General features: G+C 42.9%; 3 protein-coding genes across 3 annotated transcripts; all 3 read right to left on the reverse strand.

Annotated features, from left to right (window-relative positions):
* Positions 1 to 341: 341 nt before the first annotated feature.
* LOC134453897 (odorant receptor 131-2-like) lies at positions 342 to 1283 on the reverse strand. Its single transcript, XM_063204646.1, has one exon. It carries the CDS (start codon positions 1281 to 1283, stop codon positions 342 to 344), a length of 942 nt encoding a protein of 313 aa, XP_063060716.1.
* A 4639-nt stretch (positions 1284 to 5922) lies between these two features.
* LOC134453898 (odorant receptor 131-2-like) lies at positions 5923 to 8673 on the reverse strand. Its single transcript, XM_063204647.1, has 2 exons — positions 7773 to 8673; positions 5923 to 5960 (listed from the first exon to the last, which is right to left on the reverse strand). Exons 1-2 carry the CDS (start codon positions 8671 to 8673, stop codon positions 5923 to 5925), a joined length of 939 nt encoding a protein of 312 aa, XP_063060717.1.
* A 7730-nt stretch (positions 8674 to 16403) lies between these two features.
* Positions 16404 to 17366, reverse strand: LOC134453899 (odorant receptor 131-2-like). Its single transcript, XM_063204648.1, has one exon. It carries the CDS (start codon positions 17364 to 17366, stop codon positions 16404 to 16406), a length of 963 nt encoding a protein of 320 aa, XP_063060718.1.
* Between the last annotated feature and the right edge of the window lie 1646 nt (positions 17367 to 19012).

Genomic DNA, 19012 nt, shown 5'->3' on the forward strand with positions numbered 1-19012 from the left:
TGAAGTATTTGAAGCCTTCTAAATGTACAGTATGCAGTACAGCATGCAGTATTTGACCCTTGTTTTTGAAAATGTCTGGTTACGGCCCTGCACATAAAGTAGTTAAATTTCTCATACACGCCACCCCCACCCAGTGTTGCCAGATTGGGCTGCTTCCCGCCCAATTGGGGCTCCTTAGGATGGCCGTGTGTGGGTAAAAATGGCATTTATCAGAAAAACCCGCCCAATTTTTGCCATAGAAATCAATAGAATTGGGCGGGATTTTGTGCTTCTAGACGGGTTTTGAGCATTTTTTTGGGCTGGAAATCATCAGACTCATCTGGCAACCCTGCCCCAACCCTTCATCTGCCAGCGTGAACCTTGCTCCCCTTCCACCCCGCGGCAACACTCTTCATGGCCACCAAAAACTTCTCATCCCTAAGGCCGTAGATGAGCGGAATGATGGCCCTGGACAGAATGACAAACGCCAAGAAGTTGAAATAGCGCACGATGATGTAGGTGTTGAGGTCCGCCGTCCGCATGATCTGCGCCTCGTAGTACGGGCAGATGACCTCCAGCGTGGCCAGCACCAGCTGCAGCAGGTGCAGCAGGAGGGTGCGCTGGCCCTTGGCCGCCGCCTTCTTGTCGTCCCCCGAAGCCCTCCGCGCCACCCGGATGATCGCCCCGTAGCAGCACAACAGAATAGCGATGAGGGCGAGATAGTTTAGAATAAACAGGTTTCCCCTCAGCTGCATGTGCCACTTGGTCACCAAGATGATCTCGTAGTAGCAGAAGTTCCATCCGTTCAGGTAGCTTCGGGGCACGGTGGAGAGCATGATGCACAGGTCCACGAACGGCCGCAGGGCAGACAAGAGCCACACCACGACCAGCACGCCCGTGGTCCGGGCGGGGGTGAAGACGCTGACGTGGTGCAGGGGGAAGCAGACGGCCACGTAGCGCTCCAGGCACATGGCGGTGATGAAGGTGGGCGAGACGTGCGTCAGCCCGTGCATGACGGCCACGAACGGGACGCAGAACGCCAGCGGCATCAGCAGGTGCACGTGGATGGTGATCACGGCAAAGTCGGTCATGAGGAAGAGGGCCGAGTCGGCCAGCAGCATCTGGGAGAAGAAGGAGAAGCGCGGCTCGGCCCACAGCGCCGGCTTCTTGCGGTAGGTGTAGTACATGAAGAGGTTGATGTAGATGAAGGGCCAGACCAGCACCTGCACCAGGGCCGTGGTGATGTTCAGCCGCACCAGGTCGTTGCCCTTCAGGATCTTCTGTTCACTGCTGTTTTCAGACATGCCTTTCAAAAAAATGTAGAAAAATAGAAATAGCAAAAAAATGTCTCTTATTCATGTACCTGATAACATATTTTAGAATGCAGCAAAATCCGAAGTCACAATGACATGAATATTGTAATAAAATGCCTTTAAAAAAATGTAGAAAAATAGAAATAGTAAAAAAAATGTCTCTTATTCATGTACCTATTTATTTATTTATTTATTTATTTATTTATTTATTTATTTATTTGTTACAAGGATAGCCCCTTGAGATGTGCCATCTCATTTTCGAGGGGGTCCTACTGACAGTACAGTACTGACTGACTGACAGTACCTGATAACATATTTTAAAATGCAGCAAAATCCGAAGTCACAATGACATGAATATTGTAATAAAATGGCAAAATTCATTAACCCAATTCATTGTAATAAAGTGATGATTGATTACATTATCTAAAATACATTCACAACTGACAGGATGCACACACATCATAGATACTTAATCAAGTATTTGTTCAATGTGTTTTTTACAATCCACTGCTCATAATACAAAATGAGTCATCCATGAAACACACACAAGTTATATTGAAAATGAAAAGGCATTGCAAAAGGACCATTAGGTATATTACATTGGTTACATCATTCCAAACAATCAAAATGCTAAATAGTAATTTGTAAGTAAGATTGCACATTATGAAGTAAAGACATTTCAGAGCATTACATGTATGTTTCAATATGTTCAGATCGGAAGAGCCTTCTTGAGCGGACTCTGAGCCACTTATTCATTACCTGTTCTGAGTTGGATCTCACCCAGACAATGGGCCAACCACAGTAGGCTTCCCTTATTATAGTATTAAAGTGAGCTGGACCACTGACGTGTAATGCTATGTTGTCACCAACCCATCACCTTCTGGGATATACACTCCACTAGATGGTATTTCCCAAACTGGGGTGCGGCCTGCCACAAGGGGGTGCGCGAGCTGAATAGAGCAATGGCGGATATGTGTGTTTTTATACAGAATTAAAGAACATTACGTAGTTTATAATTGTTCGGTGAATTGTATGCTGGAAGAATCCATCTAAAGTGCAATTTATAACTCCTAGACTTGTCATTCAACAAGTTCCATTCTAATAATTGCAGAAAAAGCATCAGGTCCATTGGAAATGAGGATTGCCCAAAATGTGCGGCTGTGTGACATTCGCTTAGGGGGTGCGCAAACCACATCGAAATGTAAAAGCAGGAAAAACAGGCACAGGCTACTGTGTTTATGATTTTACATGTATTCAGCCACAACATGCAGTGGCTCCTTAAAGGGGCATTCCACCGGTGGAGACATGAATATGTTACTGAAAGTGGGTCCTATTTATAGTAGAATAGTAACATACATTTCTAATTTGGTGCCTTCTTGGCCAAGAAAAGGCAGAAAATGACTTTTTAGTGCTTGTGGATTTGTGACAACAATCCCCATAATGCACTACAATGCTCAAGTTCCACAGGCCACACCCAGTTATTTGGGACTCTATGCATCATCCCTCCCTCAGCTTGCAGGCAGTGTTGCCAGATTGGGCTGTTTCCCGCCCAATTGGGCTGCTTAGGATGGCCGTGTGCGGGTAAAAATGGCATTTAGCAGAAAAACCCGCCCAATTTTAGCCATAGAAATCAATAGAATTGGGCGGGATTTTGAGCTTCTAGGCGGGTTTTGAGCATTTTTTGGGCTGGAAATCATCAGCCTCATCTGGCAACCCTGCTTGCAGGTGCATCACAGTGGGACAGACATCACTGGAAAGGAGAAGCTGGAGCATACTGCAGCTTAGTTTTCAAGACTTTATTTTGTGCACACACGCGACCAACGTTTCTGTGTTGCTACACCTTCTTCAGAGTCAAATGATAGCAAGAGAGAGACACACATTTCAAGACTTGACATTCACAGGTGATCCTACTTGGTTTGGCTAAATTGGTCTGATCTCATTGCAGGTAATTGACCCCACCCCCCAACACCAGGACAGGATTGTAGACAATTAGACAGCTTGCCAACTTCCCAAAACAAAATAAAAGAGTGAAAAAAACAATACACAAAGAACATTGTCAATAAAACCACAGCTACAATTATTACAAGACCACAGCCGCGATGCTGGAACAATTTGTTACAGAGAGCAAGACATATTGTGTTCCTCATTTATGCCCTGAGGCTCCACTGAATTTAGAGTATGAATCCAAAATGCCTTTCTACGAAGCCTCTCTGTCTAATTGTCTGCAATCTTGTCCTGGTGTTGGGGGGTGGGGTCAATTACCTGCAATGAGATGAGACTAATTTAGCCAAACCAAGTGGGATCACCTGTGAATGTCAAGTCTTGAAATGTGTGTCTCTCTCTTGCTATCATTTGACTCTGAAGAAGGTGTAGCAACACCGAAACGTTGGTCGGGTGTGTGCAAAAAATAAAGTCTTGAAAACTAAGCTGCAGTGTGGTCCAGCTTCTCCTTTCCAGCTATGCCAGTGACTTACTGGCAGTGTTGCCAGATGAGGCTGATGATTTCCAGCCCAAAAAAAGCTCAAAACCCGCCTGGAAGCACTAAATCCCGCCCAATTCTATTGATGTCGATGGGAAAGATTGGGCGAGTTTTCCTGTAAAATGCCATTTTTACCCGCAGACGGCTATCCCAAGCAGCCCAATTGGGTGGGAAACAGTCTAATCTGGCAACACTGCTTACCGGAGCCTCAATGCCAGTGATTTCAAAAGCACTGGGACACTGATCTGTGATAGGTCTGTTAGAGCATTAGGTCCAACCCCTATGGGCGGGGTTGAAAAGGTGGGAAAAAGGCTTGTAGTCTCAACAGAAATCCACCTCTCTTACACTTCCTATGTCGATGATGCAAAATGACCATTTTTACATCATTGACATAGGAAGTGTTAAGAGATGAATGCGGGTTTCTCCTATCTCTGGGAATTGAGAGATTTTTGCAAGACCATTCAAAAGTATGACTGGGTGTCTAGCAATGGAAAGCCTAATGCAAAATGGGTGGAGTGTCCCTTTAATATGCACAACGCTGAAAGAGTATGCGTGGAAAAAACAGGTGTAGAGGCTTGTTCTTTGTGAGGCCTTGACATAAGTGCTGACAAGGGGTTTATTGTCCTGTCCTTGGCCAAGGGAGAGGGTGTGGGGGGGAAGCATAACTGGGTCCTCATTATATTGCATGTATTCAGAGAGGGGGGCTTTCATTGGTTTGGATTGAGTGGACACAATTGGATTGAGTGGACTAATCAGTAAGTATACGGTATACCTATCGTCCACATACATAATAGCCACTTGGGGAGAAGAATTACCCATTATTTTACCCATAATTAACCAGTTACCATTACTTTTTGGTTTCAGTTCTATTTAAGAATGTAAAAAAAACTGTTCCTGTTCCAAGCAGAATGGCAAACGTTTCCATTTCTTTGTTCCCTGAACTTGGCCCCTCATTTTTAGACGCAATTTCCTGCATTCTAATCAATTTTAGGGCAAGGAATGGCAAATCCCATCTCACTCACTCCCTCAGATTTGAGATGTTGAGATGACAAAATGAATGTCACATGGCCACTGATGGTATGCTGAGATTACTACCCATCAGTCATGACTGAAAGCCCAAAAGCATAATTTTAAATGCTGAAGCCACCGAACACCGAACGATTTTTCGTAGCAACCACAATCAATGGTAGCAACTCGTGAACTCAAATAATTCGCAAGATGATTATTGCAAAGGTGGTTTTTGAAGGTCGGTTTGGGTCGTGGCCATGGGGCCAAGTCGGCCTGGCCCCTTGGGGCCTCTGGCCCTTTTTTCCCCCTTGGGCCCCCTACCCTCAGACTTGACTTGGCCTAGGGACTATACCAGTTCATTGTACACTATATTGGCTGGCACATGAAGCACCTTGGAAAGATTATTATTGCGAAGGTGGTTTTGAAGGCCGATTTTGGTCGTGGCTGCAGGGCCAAGTTGGCCTGGCCCCTTGGGGCCTCTGGCCCCCTAGGCCTCTGGCCCACTAGGCCTGGGCCCGGTAGGCCCGTGCATTATGGCCTGCAACGGTCACAAGCCCCACATAGCTCTACCCCTGATGAATACACATAGATAGATAGATAGATAGATAGATAGATAGATAGATAGATAGATAGATAGATAGATAGATAGATAGATAGATAGATAGATAGATAGATAGATAGATAGATAGATAGATAGATAGATAGATAGATTATTTATTGGTCCTTTCGGAAAATTGTTCTGTGCCATTTTCAGTGCATCTGATACAATTACAAAGACATTACAATAAACAAGAACACAATAGACAAACACAAGCCCCCCCCCTTCCCCTCCCTCTATAGGACAAAAAGACAGGTTGACAAAAAACCCAACATAAACACAGTAAAGTGCAGTATTCAGTACCAAAGTGCAAAGTACATTGTACAAAGCCTCTAATATTACCTTAGTAGTAACATGTAGGTTGTCAAGCTGGAAACAACACCTTTGAATGAGACCATTTTACAATTGATATTCCATGCAGACTTTTCTTTAGGTGGTTAGGATAAGAACAATGTGTGCCTGTATGCAAATGGTGTGTAACAATAGTGATGGATCCTGGAGTATTTTTAATGTTTGGAGTTTCATGTACACAACACATGTGTAGCTTAGGACACAAACATTTGGTTGAACTCTGCACTGAACACTGTACACAGCAAGGCCAAAAAAAGTTTGAGAAGATTATGTATGTTGTGAAAGTGCCAAACACAAGAATGTGACTTGGTTATACTTAGTCCATGTACTGCTGGTCTGCAACAGCTACTAAAAATATGTTCACAATATGGAGAAGAGTGCGACATAAAATACAATGCTACTAAGAGTAAGATCATGATCATAAGGAGCAGAGAGGACAAACAATCACCCTTCCCTGCTTTTTATCTGGCTGGCACCGAACTCTCTCAATGCAGTGAGATCAAATATCTGGGCCACATAATTGCAAATGACTTGACAGATGATGGCGATATCTACAGGCAACGGCAGAAACTGTATGTGCAAGCGAACATGTTGTGCCGCAAATTTAGTATGTGCTCTGAGTTGGTCAAGATCTCACTCTTTAAAGCATACTGTACACCATTGTGTACAGCACACCTGTGGTGCCACTACAAACAGGGCAGCATGAGGAAACTCATGGTGGCATACAATGAAAGCATGAGGCTGCTGCTCAGAATTCCTAGGAGGTCAAGTGCAAGCCAAATGTTTGTCAATGCTGGGGTACCTACTTGTGCAGCTGTGCTGCGAAATCTTATGTATAAATTCATGTGCAGGGCATCTGAGTCACAAAATACCCTAGTTGTTCACCTGGCCAGCCCTAAATGTAGCTCTGTGAGACTCTTCTCAAACATGTGGAATCACTGGCGAGCATGCTTGTATGTGGGAGAATGACTTGAGAATTATGATATATCTGTGTTTGTTTTTGTTTTTGTCCCCCCTTCTTTTTCGTTGTCAGTTGTTCCGGGTTTTTGTTTGTTTGTTTTTGTTTTTGTTTTTAAGATATGTACTGTGTTGTGATGCTTTGTCTTTTTAATGTGATATGGATCCCCCTGGGTCTGGAATAAAGAATGAATTGAAATTGTGTAAAAAGAATGTCTCACACTCCGCCATCTTGGTGGAAACTTCATGCAATGCTAGCTACATGGAAATAATACATTGCAGAAGTTTATTGAAACAATGCAACACCAAATATAGGCTGTAATTAAAGTTAAAGGCGGCCAAACAACACATCAGTGTGTGTGAACTTTTTTTGGCGAGCTAATTTTGACCTGGTTGCATATAAATGTACAGAACAACAGGGGATATTTACAGAATAATCACTAGTGTATGCAGTCGGTTAATTCTAATTCACTCTTTCATGCATAGTGCAACCAGAGAGAGTAGAGAGAGAGAGGTTCCATTGGCCCATTGTTTCCTGGTTCTATTATTGCAAGGGGGAGGGGGGGGATCCCCCTTTAGGCAGACCTAGGCAGACCTAAGGACTGTTCTATTCAATACTAGGAGTATTATGACACGCCCCTTTAGGCAGACCGGAACCTGGTCACGTTAGGTGCCCATAGCAACCTATTATGTTGGCATATCTCTATATACTTAAAGAATCTCTGGTGCAACCTCTTGTGAACATGTGATAATGTAGCTATGTGTAGTGTTGTGCTATATCTGGACTTTGTCAGCTGGTAGAGAACTTGAAAACTTAAGTAATATATTCACAGCAATACCATGCATAAATACTGCATTACTACTTCTCTTATTTGCTGGGCTTGTGGATGTACGATAGGCTACTGGGTGGGAAATAAAGTTTTATTTTAAAAAATCACAACACAGTTTCATACTCAGGTTGAAAATAAAGCAGGACATAGAAAAATCAGTGACATTTACATTTCTTTATATAAAGTTTTGTCTCCCTTACTTCAGGGAAAATTATTTTACATTTATTTTACACATTTTACTTTATGATCCCGTTTACCCTTGGCATAACTCCTCATGGCATCATAAAACTTCTCATCTCTAAAACCATAGATGAGGGGAATGATCGCCCGCGACAGAATGGTAAAGGCCAAAAAGTTAAAGTAGCGCAGAATGAGGTACACCTGCACGTCCACCTCCATCACCCTGGCCTCCACGTAGGGGCAGATGATCTCCAAGGTGCAGAGGAACAGCTGCAGCAGGTGGAGAAGTAAAGTCCGCTGGCCTTTCGCGGCCGCTTTCTTGTCTTTGCCAGACGCCCGCCTGGCCACGCGAAAGATGGAGCCGTAGCAGAAGAGCAGGACGACCAAAATAGCCAGATAGTTCATAATATTCAAGTTGCCCCTCAGCATCATATGCCACTTGGCCACGAGCATGATCTCGTAATAACAAAAGTTGAGTCTATGGAAGTAACTCTGGGAAACGACAGACAGCATGAGGAGAAAGTCTATGAAAGGCTTTATAAAGCTGAGGAACCACACGGAGGCAATGACTATGGAGGTCCGAGTAGGGGAGAAGATGTTGACGTGCCTCAGGGGCATGCAGATGGCCACGTAGCGCTCCAGACACATGGCCGTGATGATGGTGGGCGAGACCTGGTTGAAGCTGTACATGACGATGAGGAACGGGACGCAGAACCCGATGGGAAGCAGCTGGTGGCGGTTGATGGTGATCACCGCAAAGTCTGTCATGACGAACAGCGCCGAGTCGGCCAGCAGCGTCTGGGCGAAGAGCAGGTAGCGCGGCTCGGCGCGCAGGGTGCGCTTGCGGCAGAAGACGAAGTACATGAAGAGGTTGATGGTGATGAAGGGCCAGATCAGCACCTGCACCAGGGAGGTGGTGATGTTCAGGCGCTGCTGGTCGTTGCTCTTCAGGAACGTCTCATCGTCGCTGTCATTCATCTTGCATCACCACATGCACTGTGTGAGGGCATGAACAGAAAGCAAAAGTGTGGTTGCTGAGAAAAATATCAATAACTTTTTCAACTTTTTTCAAGATTAAAATGGCTGAAGCATATTCCTTTAAAGCAGGGGTCAAGAACCTTTTAGGCTGAGAGAGCCATAAAAGCCACAATTTTAAAAAGACATTTTCGTGAGACGCATACCATTTTAAAAACACATAATACAATTAAAAGCATGTATTTCAATTAAGCCAATTTTAGAGTGTGCTGGGAGGTTACTACTTTTATTACATAACAGGTAATAACTCTCGAGCCATATAGGTTCCTGACCCCTGCTTTAAAGAATGTGCAGATTATGTACACTGTGGGGCATAAACAGAGAGCAAAGTGTTGTTGCTGAAAAAAGACTTAAAAACGCATTGCTGTAAAGCATGTACAAATTATTGAGCAGTAGATCTCTTAATGAAGTGAATATGTACAGCATCAGGCAAAACAAAATCAAACAAGGGCAATGCACTTACATCAGGGCTTGACATTAACTTTTTCGCTTGCCAGCCACTGTGGCTAGTGGCTCTCCCGAGTCACTAGCCATCCAGCTATTCCATTAGCCACATTTTTTTTTGTTTTTTTTTAATCATGACGCTGTACATCTAACCTCAAGAAATCAGGAGATGAGTGCATGGGTTTCCACATGGAAATAAAACAAACAAATACAAACTGACTAACTGACCTTTTTCTTGAATTAAAATAAAACCATTGATACACAAGGGGCAAATTGCAGAATATAGGCTATTCTGATATGCCACACCAGAGAATAAGCTACCTGCCAAATTGGCTAGTGACACTGAAATTGTTACCAGCCACAGCCAAGTTTTACCAGCATTTGGCCAGTTTGCAGGTGCCAGTGTCAAGCCCTGACTTACATATGATACAAATAAGGGTAAGGAGCAGACTCTGCCCCTGTGGGGGTTTTTTAACCGAAGGACCACGTAGTCTGAAAAATCAAAGCATGATGAAACAAAATGATTTCAGAATGAATGCTTGTTTTACAGACATCACAGCAGTCCAGAGTTCCGTTATTTCAGCAGACAAACTTCAGAGATACGTATACTATAAAAAGTCTTACACAAATACACAGACATGTTCTACATGACAGTACACGCCCAAGATTTATAATACACATGGAGGCATAGGAAATATATAGTGCAACCAACACATGATAGTCAAACGGTCTGTGTAATGAAGGAAGACAAGTTTAAAGACAAGTGTACATGAGGGTAGGATCACAACAGTGAACCAATTCAATCTCACTACCTTAAGCTCCCCAAGGTAGCCGAGGCAGTCTGCTGTTAACACAGAAATGCAAAGCCTGACTACCAAGCCTGACTACTAACACGTCCTGGCAGAGCTTCCTTTTTATGTTCTTTGAGAATGTCCCATGGTGTTGATCACATGGCGTGAAGAAGAATTTTCATGTCAATTTAATACATGTTTTTGATACATGTGTTTAATATGTGTTTTTATATTACATAATGTAACAGATGTAATGGACTGAAAAAATATCTACTACCTATATATCTGTAACTTTTTCAGAATTAAAATTACTTCAAACGCATTGCTGTAGAGAGCGTGCAAATGACTGAACAATAGATCCCTTCATGAAGTGAAAAACCAAGGGGCCACATAAATAACAGGGAGTGACATACAAAATCATTGAAAAGTGCAATGAAAACGTTGGCAGTGCATTGGTTGTACAGAAACCGGCTGGAGTTACAATGTGCAAGATAAGCAAGAGAGGTAGGAAGACCAGGTACGGGACATTCTGAAAATATAGGCCTATTATATTGAGCTCTATGTGCTGAGCAGAGCTATCGTGTATGTTATCCAAACATTACACACTGGCTCCCATGAGCCATGTGGCCATCACACAAAATGTCACCTCTAGGCTAGCATATGTTGAACAGCTCTTTGTTTATTAATATTTCTGTATTTGGCCCTCACCAAAAGAAAGTTTGACACCCAGGGTCAGCTGTCAAATAGGCACACAAGGCGGTGGCCAGGGGTGCCAAATTTGTTAGGGACACCCAAAAGGCCCACAGACTTTAACCAATTGATGCCCGATGTCGTGTTGCGCAACATTGGCCTTGGCGCCTGGAGCTGCATTACGCAACATTCAGGCTCATGAGATTTTAGACAACTTTATTAAAAATCTCTGTTTATTTGAGATGAATGAACACATTCTAATAAAAGATAAGGGTCTTAGCGTTTAAATGCAACTTAGTGCATATTTTTATGTGCTTCAGAAGCTGGGATATTTAGGTTTTTATAGGCTGAGGACAGCTTTTCTTAAAAAGGGCTCAGGCATTCAGCACCCTATTTTGCAGGTGCCTTAGGCGTCAATGGGTTAATACATCAAGTGACATAAAGTATTAAACGTAACATTGACAATGATTCTTCATGGACATTCAGTATATACTTTATGTAGGTAGCCTATTAGATCTGCTGTGCTTGATCAGATGTATAATGCAGTGTTTACAGGATGCCAGTTCCTTTTTAAGATAGCGGGCAGTTTTAAGGGTAGTCATGGGTAAGCCAAGACAAAGTCGGCGAAGGTTATGTTTTGACCGCTGTGTATTTATTTATTTATTTATTTATTTATTTGTGAATATGTTTGTTTGTTTGTTTGTATGTACTTCGTATAACTCAGTCAGAACTGAGCCGATTTTTATGAAATTTGGTGGGATGATTGGTCATGACCCAAGGAACAATCGATTAGTTTTTGGGAGTGATTGGGTCAAAGGTCAAAGGTCAAGGTCAAAATGTTTGTTTGTACTTCGTATAACTCAGTCAGAACTGAGCCGATTTTTATGAAATTTAGTGGGATGATTGGTCATGACCCAAGGAAAAATCGATTACTTTTTGGGAGTGATTGGGTCAAAGGTCAAGGTCAAGGTCACGAAAAGGTCAAACTCAGAAAGAACTGAGCCGATTTTTATGAAATTTAGTGGGATGATTGGCCATGACCCAAGGAACAATCGATTCGTTTTTGGGAGTGATTGGGTCAAAGGTCAAAGGTCCAGGCCAAGGTCACGAAAAGGTCAAAAACGTAAATTGAGCCGATTTTTATGAAATTTAGTGGGATGATTGGTCATGACCCAGGGAACAATCAATTACTTTTTGGGAGTGATTGGGTCAAAGGTCAAGGTCAAGGTCACGAAAAGGTCAAAACGTAAATTGAGCCGATTTTTATGACATTTAGTGGGATGATTGGTCATGACCCAAGGAACAACCGATTACTTTTTGGGAGTGATTGGGTCAAAGGTCAAGGTAGGTCAAGGTCACGAAAAGGTCAAAAACGTTTTTCTTTGCCAAGCACTATATGCCAGAAGAACGTGTGCATGCTGAATTGAATAAGAGGTCAAGACTGGGCCAAAAATGTAATATTACGATATTCCGGTCCGATTTAAATGAAACTAACACCAAAATTTGGAGAATGTTATGCCCCACATTTTGAAGATGGCCAGAAAAAAATAAGTGGCGTAGGCGAAGGTTTGCGCTTTACCGAGTGCCCATTCTAGTTTTCATTTGTTTTTGACTGCTTTACATTATTATTCTATTGTATGATATTTAATTTCAATGTAAGGGACTACAGATGCAAACTAGCCTAAGGCTAAATCTGGTACATGGCATGAAAAGGAAACATTTATCTTTTAATTGTACATGATCCTAGTAAACTTGAATTGCTTGCTTGCTTGCTTTGGTATACAGTATCAGTTGGAGCCGTTCTTGAGGCGTTATGCATGGGCCTGTGTTAAATTAGCGTGGACACCCGTAGGCAATAAAGATTCAAGGAACAGAGGAGTAACATGGGCCCTTTTGGGATGAGTGAACACCAGCCGTGCCACGTTGCAATGGATTTATTGCACTAGTAGGCATGTCAAGAGAGAGTTTGCAGGAGTCGAGGCAAGAGATGACCATGGCTTGTACCAGAAGCTGAGTAGGGTAATGGGTCAAGTATGGTCGGATTACAGACCACTGAAAGTGAGTACAGCCATTGCAAGTGAAGGCACAAAATGTCCAATAGAAATGTTAGAATTGCGTGTGTGGTTCACATTACCAGCAGTGTCTGGACGAGAGAGGATGTGATTATGAGAGTAAGGGGTAGCAAAACAATAGAATGATGTCTGTAAAAAATTAAATGAATTTTAATAGCACATTACAATGATTTAAAGTCTGTATACGGGGGGCACTGTGGCGCAGAGCGCTAAGCCTTCCATGCCCATGGGGACCCAGGTTCGAGTCCTGCCTGGGTCCTTTGCCAGCCCTGCCCCATATCTCTCTCCCATGCTCTTCTTTTCATACTCTCGACTGTCCTACCGTAGGTATAAACAATAAAGACCCAAAAGCCATAAATACTGTAAAAAATGTGTATATCTGAACTATCATTAAAAGTTGCTACGGAGAAAATTTGCTGCTGAGATGGGGGGACAAAGGAGTCAGCTGGCCCAGATCCGGCCAAAGCTGTCTGCAGGCCTGAGGAGATGTCACACTCCAAACGTTCCGGGCTCACCAGAAGTGAACGTAACAATGGTGTTCTTGGGGGCACTGAGGCGCAGCGTGCTAAGGCCTCCACAATTGGGCTTCCATTGCCCACGTGGACCCCAGTTTGAATCCGGCCGGGGTCATTTCCCAACCCTGCCCCATCTCTCTCCCAGTCATTTCCTGTCTACTCTCACACTGTCCTATAGTGATAAAGGCCGAAAAGCCCCAAAAAGTACTTTAAAAACAAACAATGGCCGTTCTAATCAAAAACGCCCTTAGGGACTTCACACATCATTTGGGCTGTCATGGGTAAGCGGTTAGGGTGTCAAAGGTTGCCGGTTCGACTCCCGACCCGCCAGGTTGCTGGGGGGAGTAATTAACCAGTGCTCTTCCCCATCCTCCTCCATGACCTGAGCATGGTATCGTCCCACCGCACTGCTCCTTTTCGGGCGCCATTGGGGGCGGCCCCCTTGCACGGGTGAGGCATGAATGCAATTTCGTTGTGTGCAGTGTTCACTTGTGTGCTGTGGAGTGCTGTGTCACAATGACAATGGGAGTTGGAGTTTCCCAGTTGGTCTTTCACTTTTCATTTTCACTTCACATCATCTCCGACAAAGTGCGGAGCACTGCTCTGCCAAGGTTCGATCCATTGTTGTCAATACAAACCCGCACACCGGCGCCGATGTCTGCGGACATCTGCTGGTGATTAGGGATGAGTTCTATTTTGTCTGAGCCACCCATTGACTATCCATGCTCTGCTGTGGTAAAATTGTGTGCGGGGGTCGGAATTGTGTCGGAAGCGAAAGTGCTCCGCAGTGCTGTCGGAACCGATGTGCAGAGGCCCTGAGTGTTGTTGCTGGGTGATTACCGTAGCTTACGGTTACTGAGAAGTTACTGTCATTCTCATCTGAGGGAGCGAGCGAGCTGTCATGGTCATCTGAGGGACAGCCTTCCTTTCGACCTAGGTCCTTGCTTGTACAGTAAGTTCTCTGTCTCTGTCAGGGGCAGCCGAGGCCTAGTGGTTAGAGACTTGGTCTTTCAAGCTAGGGGTTCCAGGCTCGAATCCCCCCCAGACCTCTCCCTATATCTCCATCCATGGCTGAAGTGCCCTTGAGCAAAGCACCTAACCCCACACTGTAATTAATACCCTGAAAAATAATAACTGTAAGTTGCTTTGAATAAATGAAAGCATCAGCTAAGTGCAATGTAATGTGTAAACATCACGGCTAATGTTGGTCACCATGTACAAGAATCATGATGGCAGCTATGAGGCCTACTACTGTAACCTACTGTAACCTAAGCAACTCCACAATCTCTCAGGTGACATTGCATCACATTGTAAATTGCATGAAAAACAACAGGTCAATATGCCCTATCACAAAAACAACACAAAACCTTAGTGTATCACTTACTAAAAATACCAGGGTTGATTACAGTCATCAGCTCAGTGAATGAATAATTTATTTACCTTTTAATAAGCAAAACAGTGATGGTGTTGAAAACACAAACACTCTGGTCACTAATTAAGAAGATAATTAGCAAAACATATAGCACCTATGTCCCAGGTGCCCTACAGACAGCGCCTGAACAACGTCAGAGAAACAATGAAGTCATTGTCGTAGTAACGGGAATCTTGAGCATGAAGTGTCAGAGGCCATTTTAGTTTTCATAATTATGATTATTAATATGTCTTGTTCTATTAGAGGGAACCAACTTACAATACTACATCTTCCCAAAACTACAAGTATTGTAAACAGAGTTTCTATACACTAATATTTTATATTCTATCAGCAAACTTCTCAAAGTACAAAAATACAAACATCATGCACACTACATGTGTACATAATATGTAGTATCAGCATGTACTTAAATTGTTACTGGTCTGAATGACTATGGACAAATGTGTTTTGGGTAACACTTTATTTTAGGGATACATCTATTAGCACTAATACATACAATGTGCCTGTATAAGTAACTTATAAGGCATGTACAAAGCAAAATCAAACATTTGTTAGGCATGTATTCGCAAATGTCTTGTTCATGCACAATAAGGGAGTACTTATATAAGGTACTTATGCAGGCATTAACATTGTATGTATTAGTGCTAATAGATGTATCCCTAAAATAAAGTGTTACCATGTTTTGTAACCATGACTGCAATTTAAAAATTAAAAAATGTGATGAATTATTGTCATCATCTCATAGTTGACATGACCAGAGTCTAATTTCAGTTTTCGGCTGCTACTGCTAGGCCCAACAGTCCTCTGTACAGCAGTATGTGTTACTACATATTATGCAAAATGTTGCGGTAATTATTTGTACAAACACACAACTACGTTAGGTGCTATGTAACTGATGTAGGCCTAGGTCATGTTGTGAAATCACTCACAGTCTTGGTTTCAGTGCTTGTTGCTATTCCCTCAAACTGTCCTAACTGCGACTCAGTTACAATCATGACAAGATGACATAGTTTGGGTTGTCTTTATTAGGACAGGTTTATATTAATCGAAGGGCCATTACCAGAAGTTGTCTTAGGCATGACAATTTAACATTAATCAGTGTGACCTTACTAGAAATGATCATGACAATGTGACAAAACATTTGTTTGAAATGTCTTTATTATGGCAATTTGACATTATTCAAATTAAAATTACCTGAACATTTCTTTGTTATGACAAACTATGGTTAGTTGGAGTATTTGTTTAAAAAAAAATCTTTCATGGGGCACAATATGTAGCAGGGGTTGAAAGTATGAATGGAAGTGTGTGAGTGTAAGAACAAAAGGCCTACATACATGGAGCTACTGATTCCATGCCATGTTGTCTTGACTGCATCGTTATAGCTCCCCCCACCCAATACACACAGAATAATGAGGACCCAATTCTGGGCCTTTCTCCTTGGGAGTCTTTGTCAAAAATATGGCATGCTGTCGGGTAGGCTACTGACAAGTCAAGGGTAGTGTGAGCTACATGTTGAAATTGGCAAGAATTCTCCTAGGCTTTGTGATAGTTTATGTTGTGTGTCTTATTAGATGTGAGAATATCACACTTACATACACACAATCAAACAGACAATCAAATAGGACAACAATACATATTGATCATTTCAATATTTCACAAATTGCATGTCTTTTCACAGTTAGTACACATGTCAACTATAAACAATGATTATGATTTTTTTTTTTAATTCTCATTTGGTTCCTCTATGCTTTTCTTTTGGCATCTTATTTGGTGACACATGATTCTTTTTGCTCTGAGCATAATATTTGATAGCGGCATAAAACTTCTCATCTCTAAAACCATAGATCAGGGGTATAACAGCGCGTGACACGATAGTAAAGGCCATAAAGTTAAAATAGCGCACAATAAGAAATGTATCCATGCTAATCTGTATGACCCTTGCTTCAATGTAAGGTGTAAAAAGTTCCAACGTGCTCAGAAAGATTTGCAACAGGTGCAGCAGTAAAGTCCGTTGGCCTTTTGCCGCGGCCTTCTTATCGGAGCCAGACGCCCGCTGTGCCACTCGCATGATTGACCCGTAGCAGAAGAACAGCACAAACAAAATGGCCAAGTAATGAATAATGACCAGGTTTCCCCTCAACGCCATGTGCCACTTTGCCAGGAGCATGATTTCGTAGTAACAGTAGTTGAGCGTCCAAAAGTAGCTCTGGGAGACAACAGATAACATGATGAAGAAGTCTATGAAGGGCTTCAGGAAGCTGAGGAACCACACCGAGGATATGACAATGGAGGTCCGAGTAGGGGAGAAGATGTTGACGTGTCTTAGGGGCATGCAGATGGCCACGTAGCGCTCCAGACACATGGCTGTGATGATTAACGGGGAGACCTGGGTGACAGCGTGCATGACAATGACGTACGGGAGGCAGAAAGTAAGAGGCAGCAGCAAGCGCGCGTGTATGCTGATCACCACAAAGTCCGTCATGACGAATAAAGCGCAGTCGGCCAGCAGCGTCTGGGCGAAGAGCAGGTAGCGTGGCTCGGCCCGGAGGGCCTGCTTGCGATAGAAGACTGTGTACATGAAGAGGTTGATGGTGATGAAGGGCCAGATCAGCACCTGCACCACAGTCGTCGTGACGTTCAGACGTATCGCGTTGTTGCCCCTCAGTATCCTGTCATCATCGCTGTCGTTCATTTTCCCCTCACTTGAACTACGGGACATATAAAGACAAAACAATAAATTAGCCAGCAACAGAGACAAGGTGGTTCGGAATTCTCAGTTGTTGGTCTTAGGTAGATGAAATATAATATACTGTAAATGAGGTATAAAATGTGTAGCCCCATAATTCACAATGGTCATTGAAAGGGTTAATTACCAAATAATTGCTGTATGACAAAGCAGAGGGCCTTTAGTAATGCACTATGACAGCATGTTTTAAGGGGATAGACGGCAGGTACTGTCCTTAATTAGGCCATGGAAAGATCATATACAACCCTAAACAATCACTTGGTATGGATACAGCACAGCAGCTGTTTGCTCAGAGAGAGAAACTGAAAGACAGACATGCTCTTGCTGCTCAAACAAACATTTGAGGGATCAAAACCATAAAAAATCCATGACAAAATAGTAAGTTCTTTCTCATTGAAATACAATACAACCACAGACAAACACCATTCAGCACAACCACCAAACTTCTGTCATTACCATACCGTTATTCTCAATCGACCCAGAACCACAGAACTACAACCCTAAATAAGGTGTGTACAGTTGAGTACTCTTCTTTTAATCATCATTGTGGAGATCCCATGGTACCGGTCAGCTGATATGAACATGCATTCAGGGCTTGACATTAACTTTTTTACCCACTGGCCACTATGGCTAGTGGTTTTCCCGAGTCACTAGCAATTCAGGTATTCCACTAGCCACTGATTTTCTATCATTATTTTCTCTTTATCATGATACGTGTACGTCTAAACTCAGAAGATGAGGTGCTAAAGCAAGATGAGTGTATACCTTTCTACATGGAAGTATATCAAGCAAATAGAAACTGAGTTACTGAGCTTTTTCTTGAACTTAAATACAAACAATTGATACACAATGGGCAAACGGCAGCATAAAGGCTACGATGCGTATGCTACCAAGGAATAAACGGCCAGCCAAATTGGCTAGTGACACTGAAAGTACTACTAGCCACAGCCAAGTTTTACCAGCATTTGGCCGGTTGGCTAGTGCCAGTGTCAAGCCCTGATGCATATGCATGTGATACTGGCGTCACATGCATAACACAATGTCATAATAGTGTTGTGATGGACATATCATGAACATTATGTGAATGACATATACTACGTTTTATGACTGTTGACTGCTGAGCCGTTTCCACAGCGCTATCCTTTAGATATCGTCGGAGATGTGCATCTAACTTAGTCGCACGCTTCACGCCTGACTGGTGCTACGAAATGAATGGTCACCCCATCAGCCAATCAAAGAATTCCATTGCGAAGACAGATAAGTGCCTTTTATTGTGGGGGATAATTAATGACAGCTGTCAAAAATTCACCTTTGCCACGTCTACATGATGTTTAGAATTCGGTTGCATTACAATGCATTCTGGTTACAATTTTCCCACCAGAATGCATAGTAATTTCAAAGTGCGCATGCACGCTATGCAGACTGCCACAGCTTGCGCCGTCAAAAAAACACCCAATTGTTGTGCAGTGTCACAGGTAGTATGGGCAAGTCGAGAGTAATAAACTGGCCCAGACAGACAAAGCAAGACCCTTACCAATACCTGGCCCAAACAGCTCCAGGAGCTCCAAATCTAAAGAAAGTAACGAATGGGG

The sequence above is a fragment of the Engraulis encrasicolus genome, chromosome 8, assembly GCF_034702125.1.
Source record: "Engraulis encrasicolus isolate BLACKSEA-1 chromosome 8, IST_EnEncr_1.0, whole genome shotgun sequence".
Taxonomy (NCBI): domain Eukaryota; kingdom Metazoa; phylum Chordata; class Actinopteri; order Clupeiformes; family Engraulidae; genus Engraulis; species Engraulis encrasicolus.

Excerpts from the sequence above, each read along its gene's own strand:
- LOC134453897 (XM_063204646.1), bottom strand. The coding sequence starts at position 1,283 with ATGTCTGAAAACAGCAGTGAACAGAAGATCCTGAAGGGCAACGACCTG.
- LOC134453898 (XM_063204647.1), bottom strand. The coding sequence starts at position 8,673 with ATGAATGACAGCGACGATGAGACGTTCCTGAAGAGCAACGACCAGCAG. Across the intron at positions 5,961-7,772 it reads CATGAGGAGTTATGCCAAGG|TGTTCAGTGCAGAGTTCAAC; the intron begins GTAAACGGGATC and ends TGCTGTGTACAG.
- LOC134453899 (XM_063204648.1), bottom strand. The coding sequence starts at position 17,366 with ATGAACGACAGCGATGATGACAGGATACTGAGGGGCAACAACGCGATA.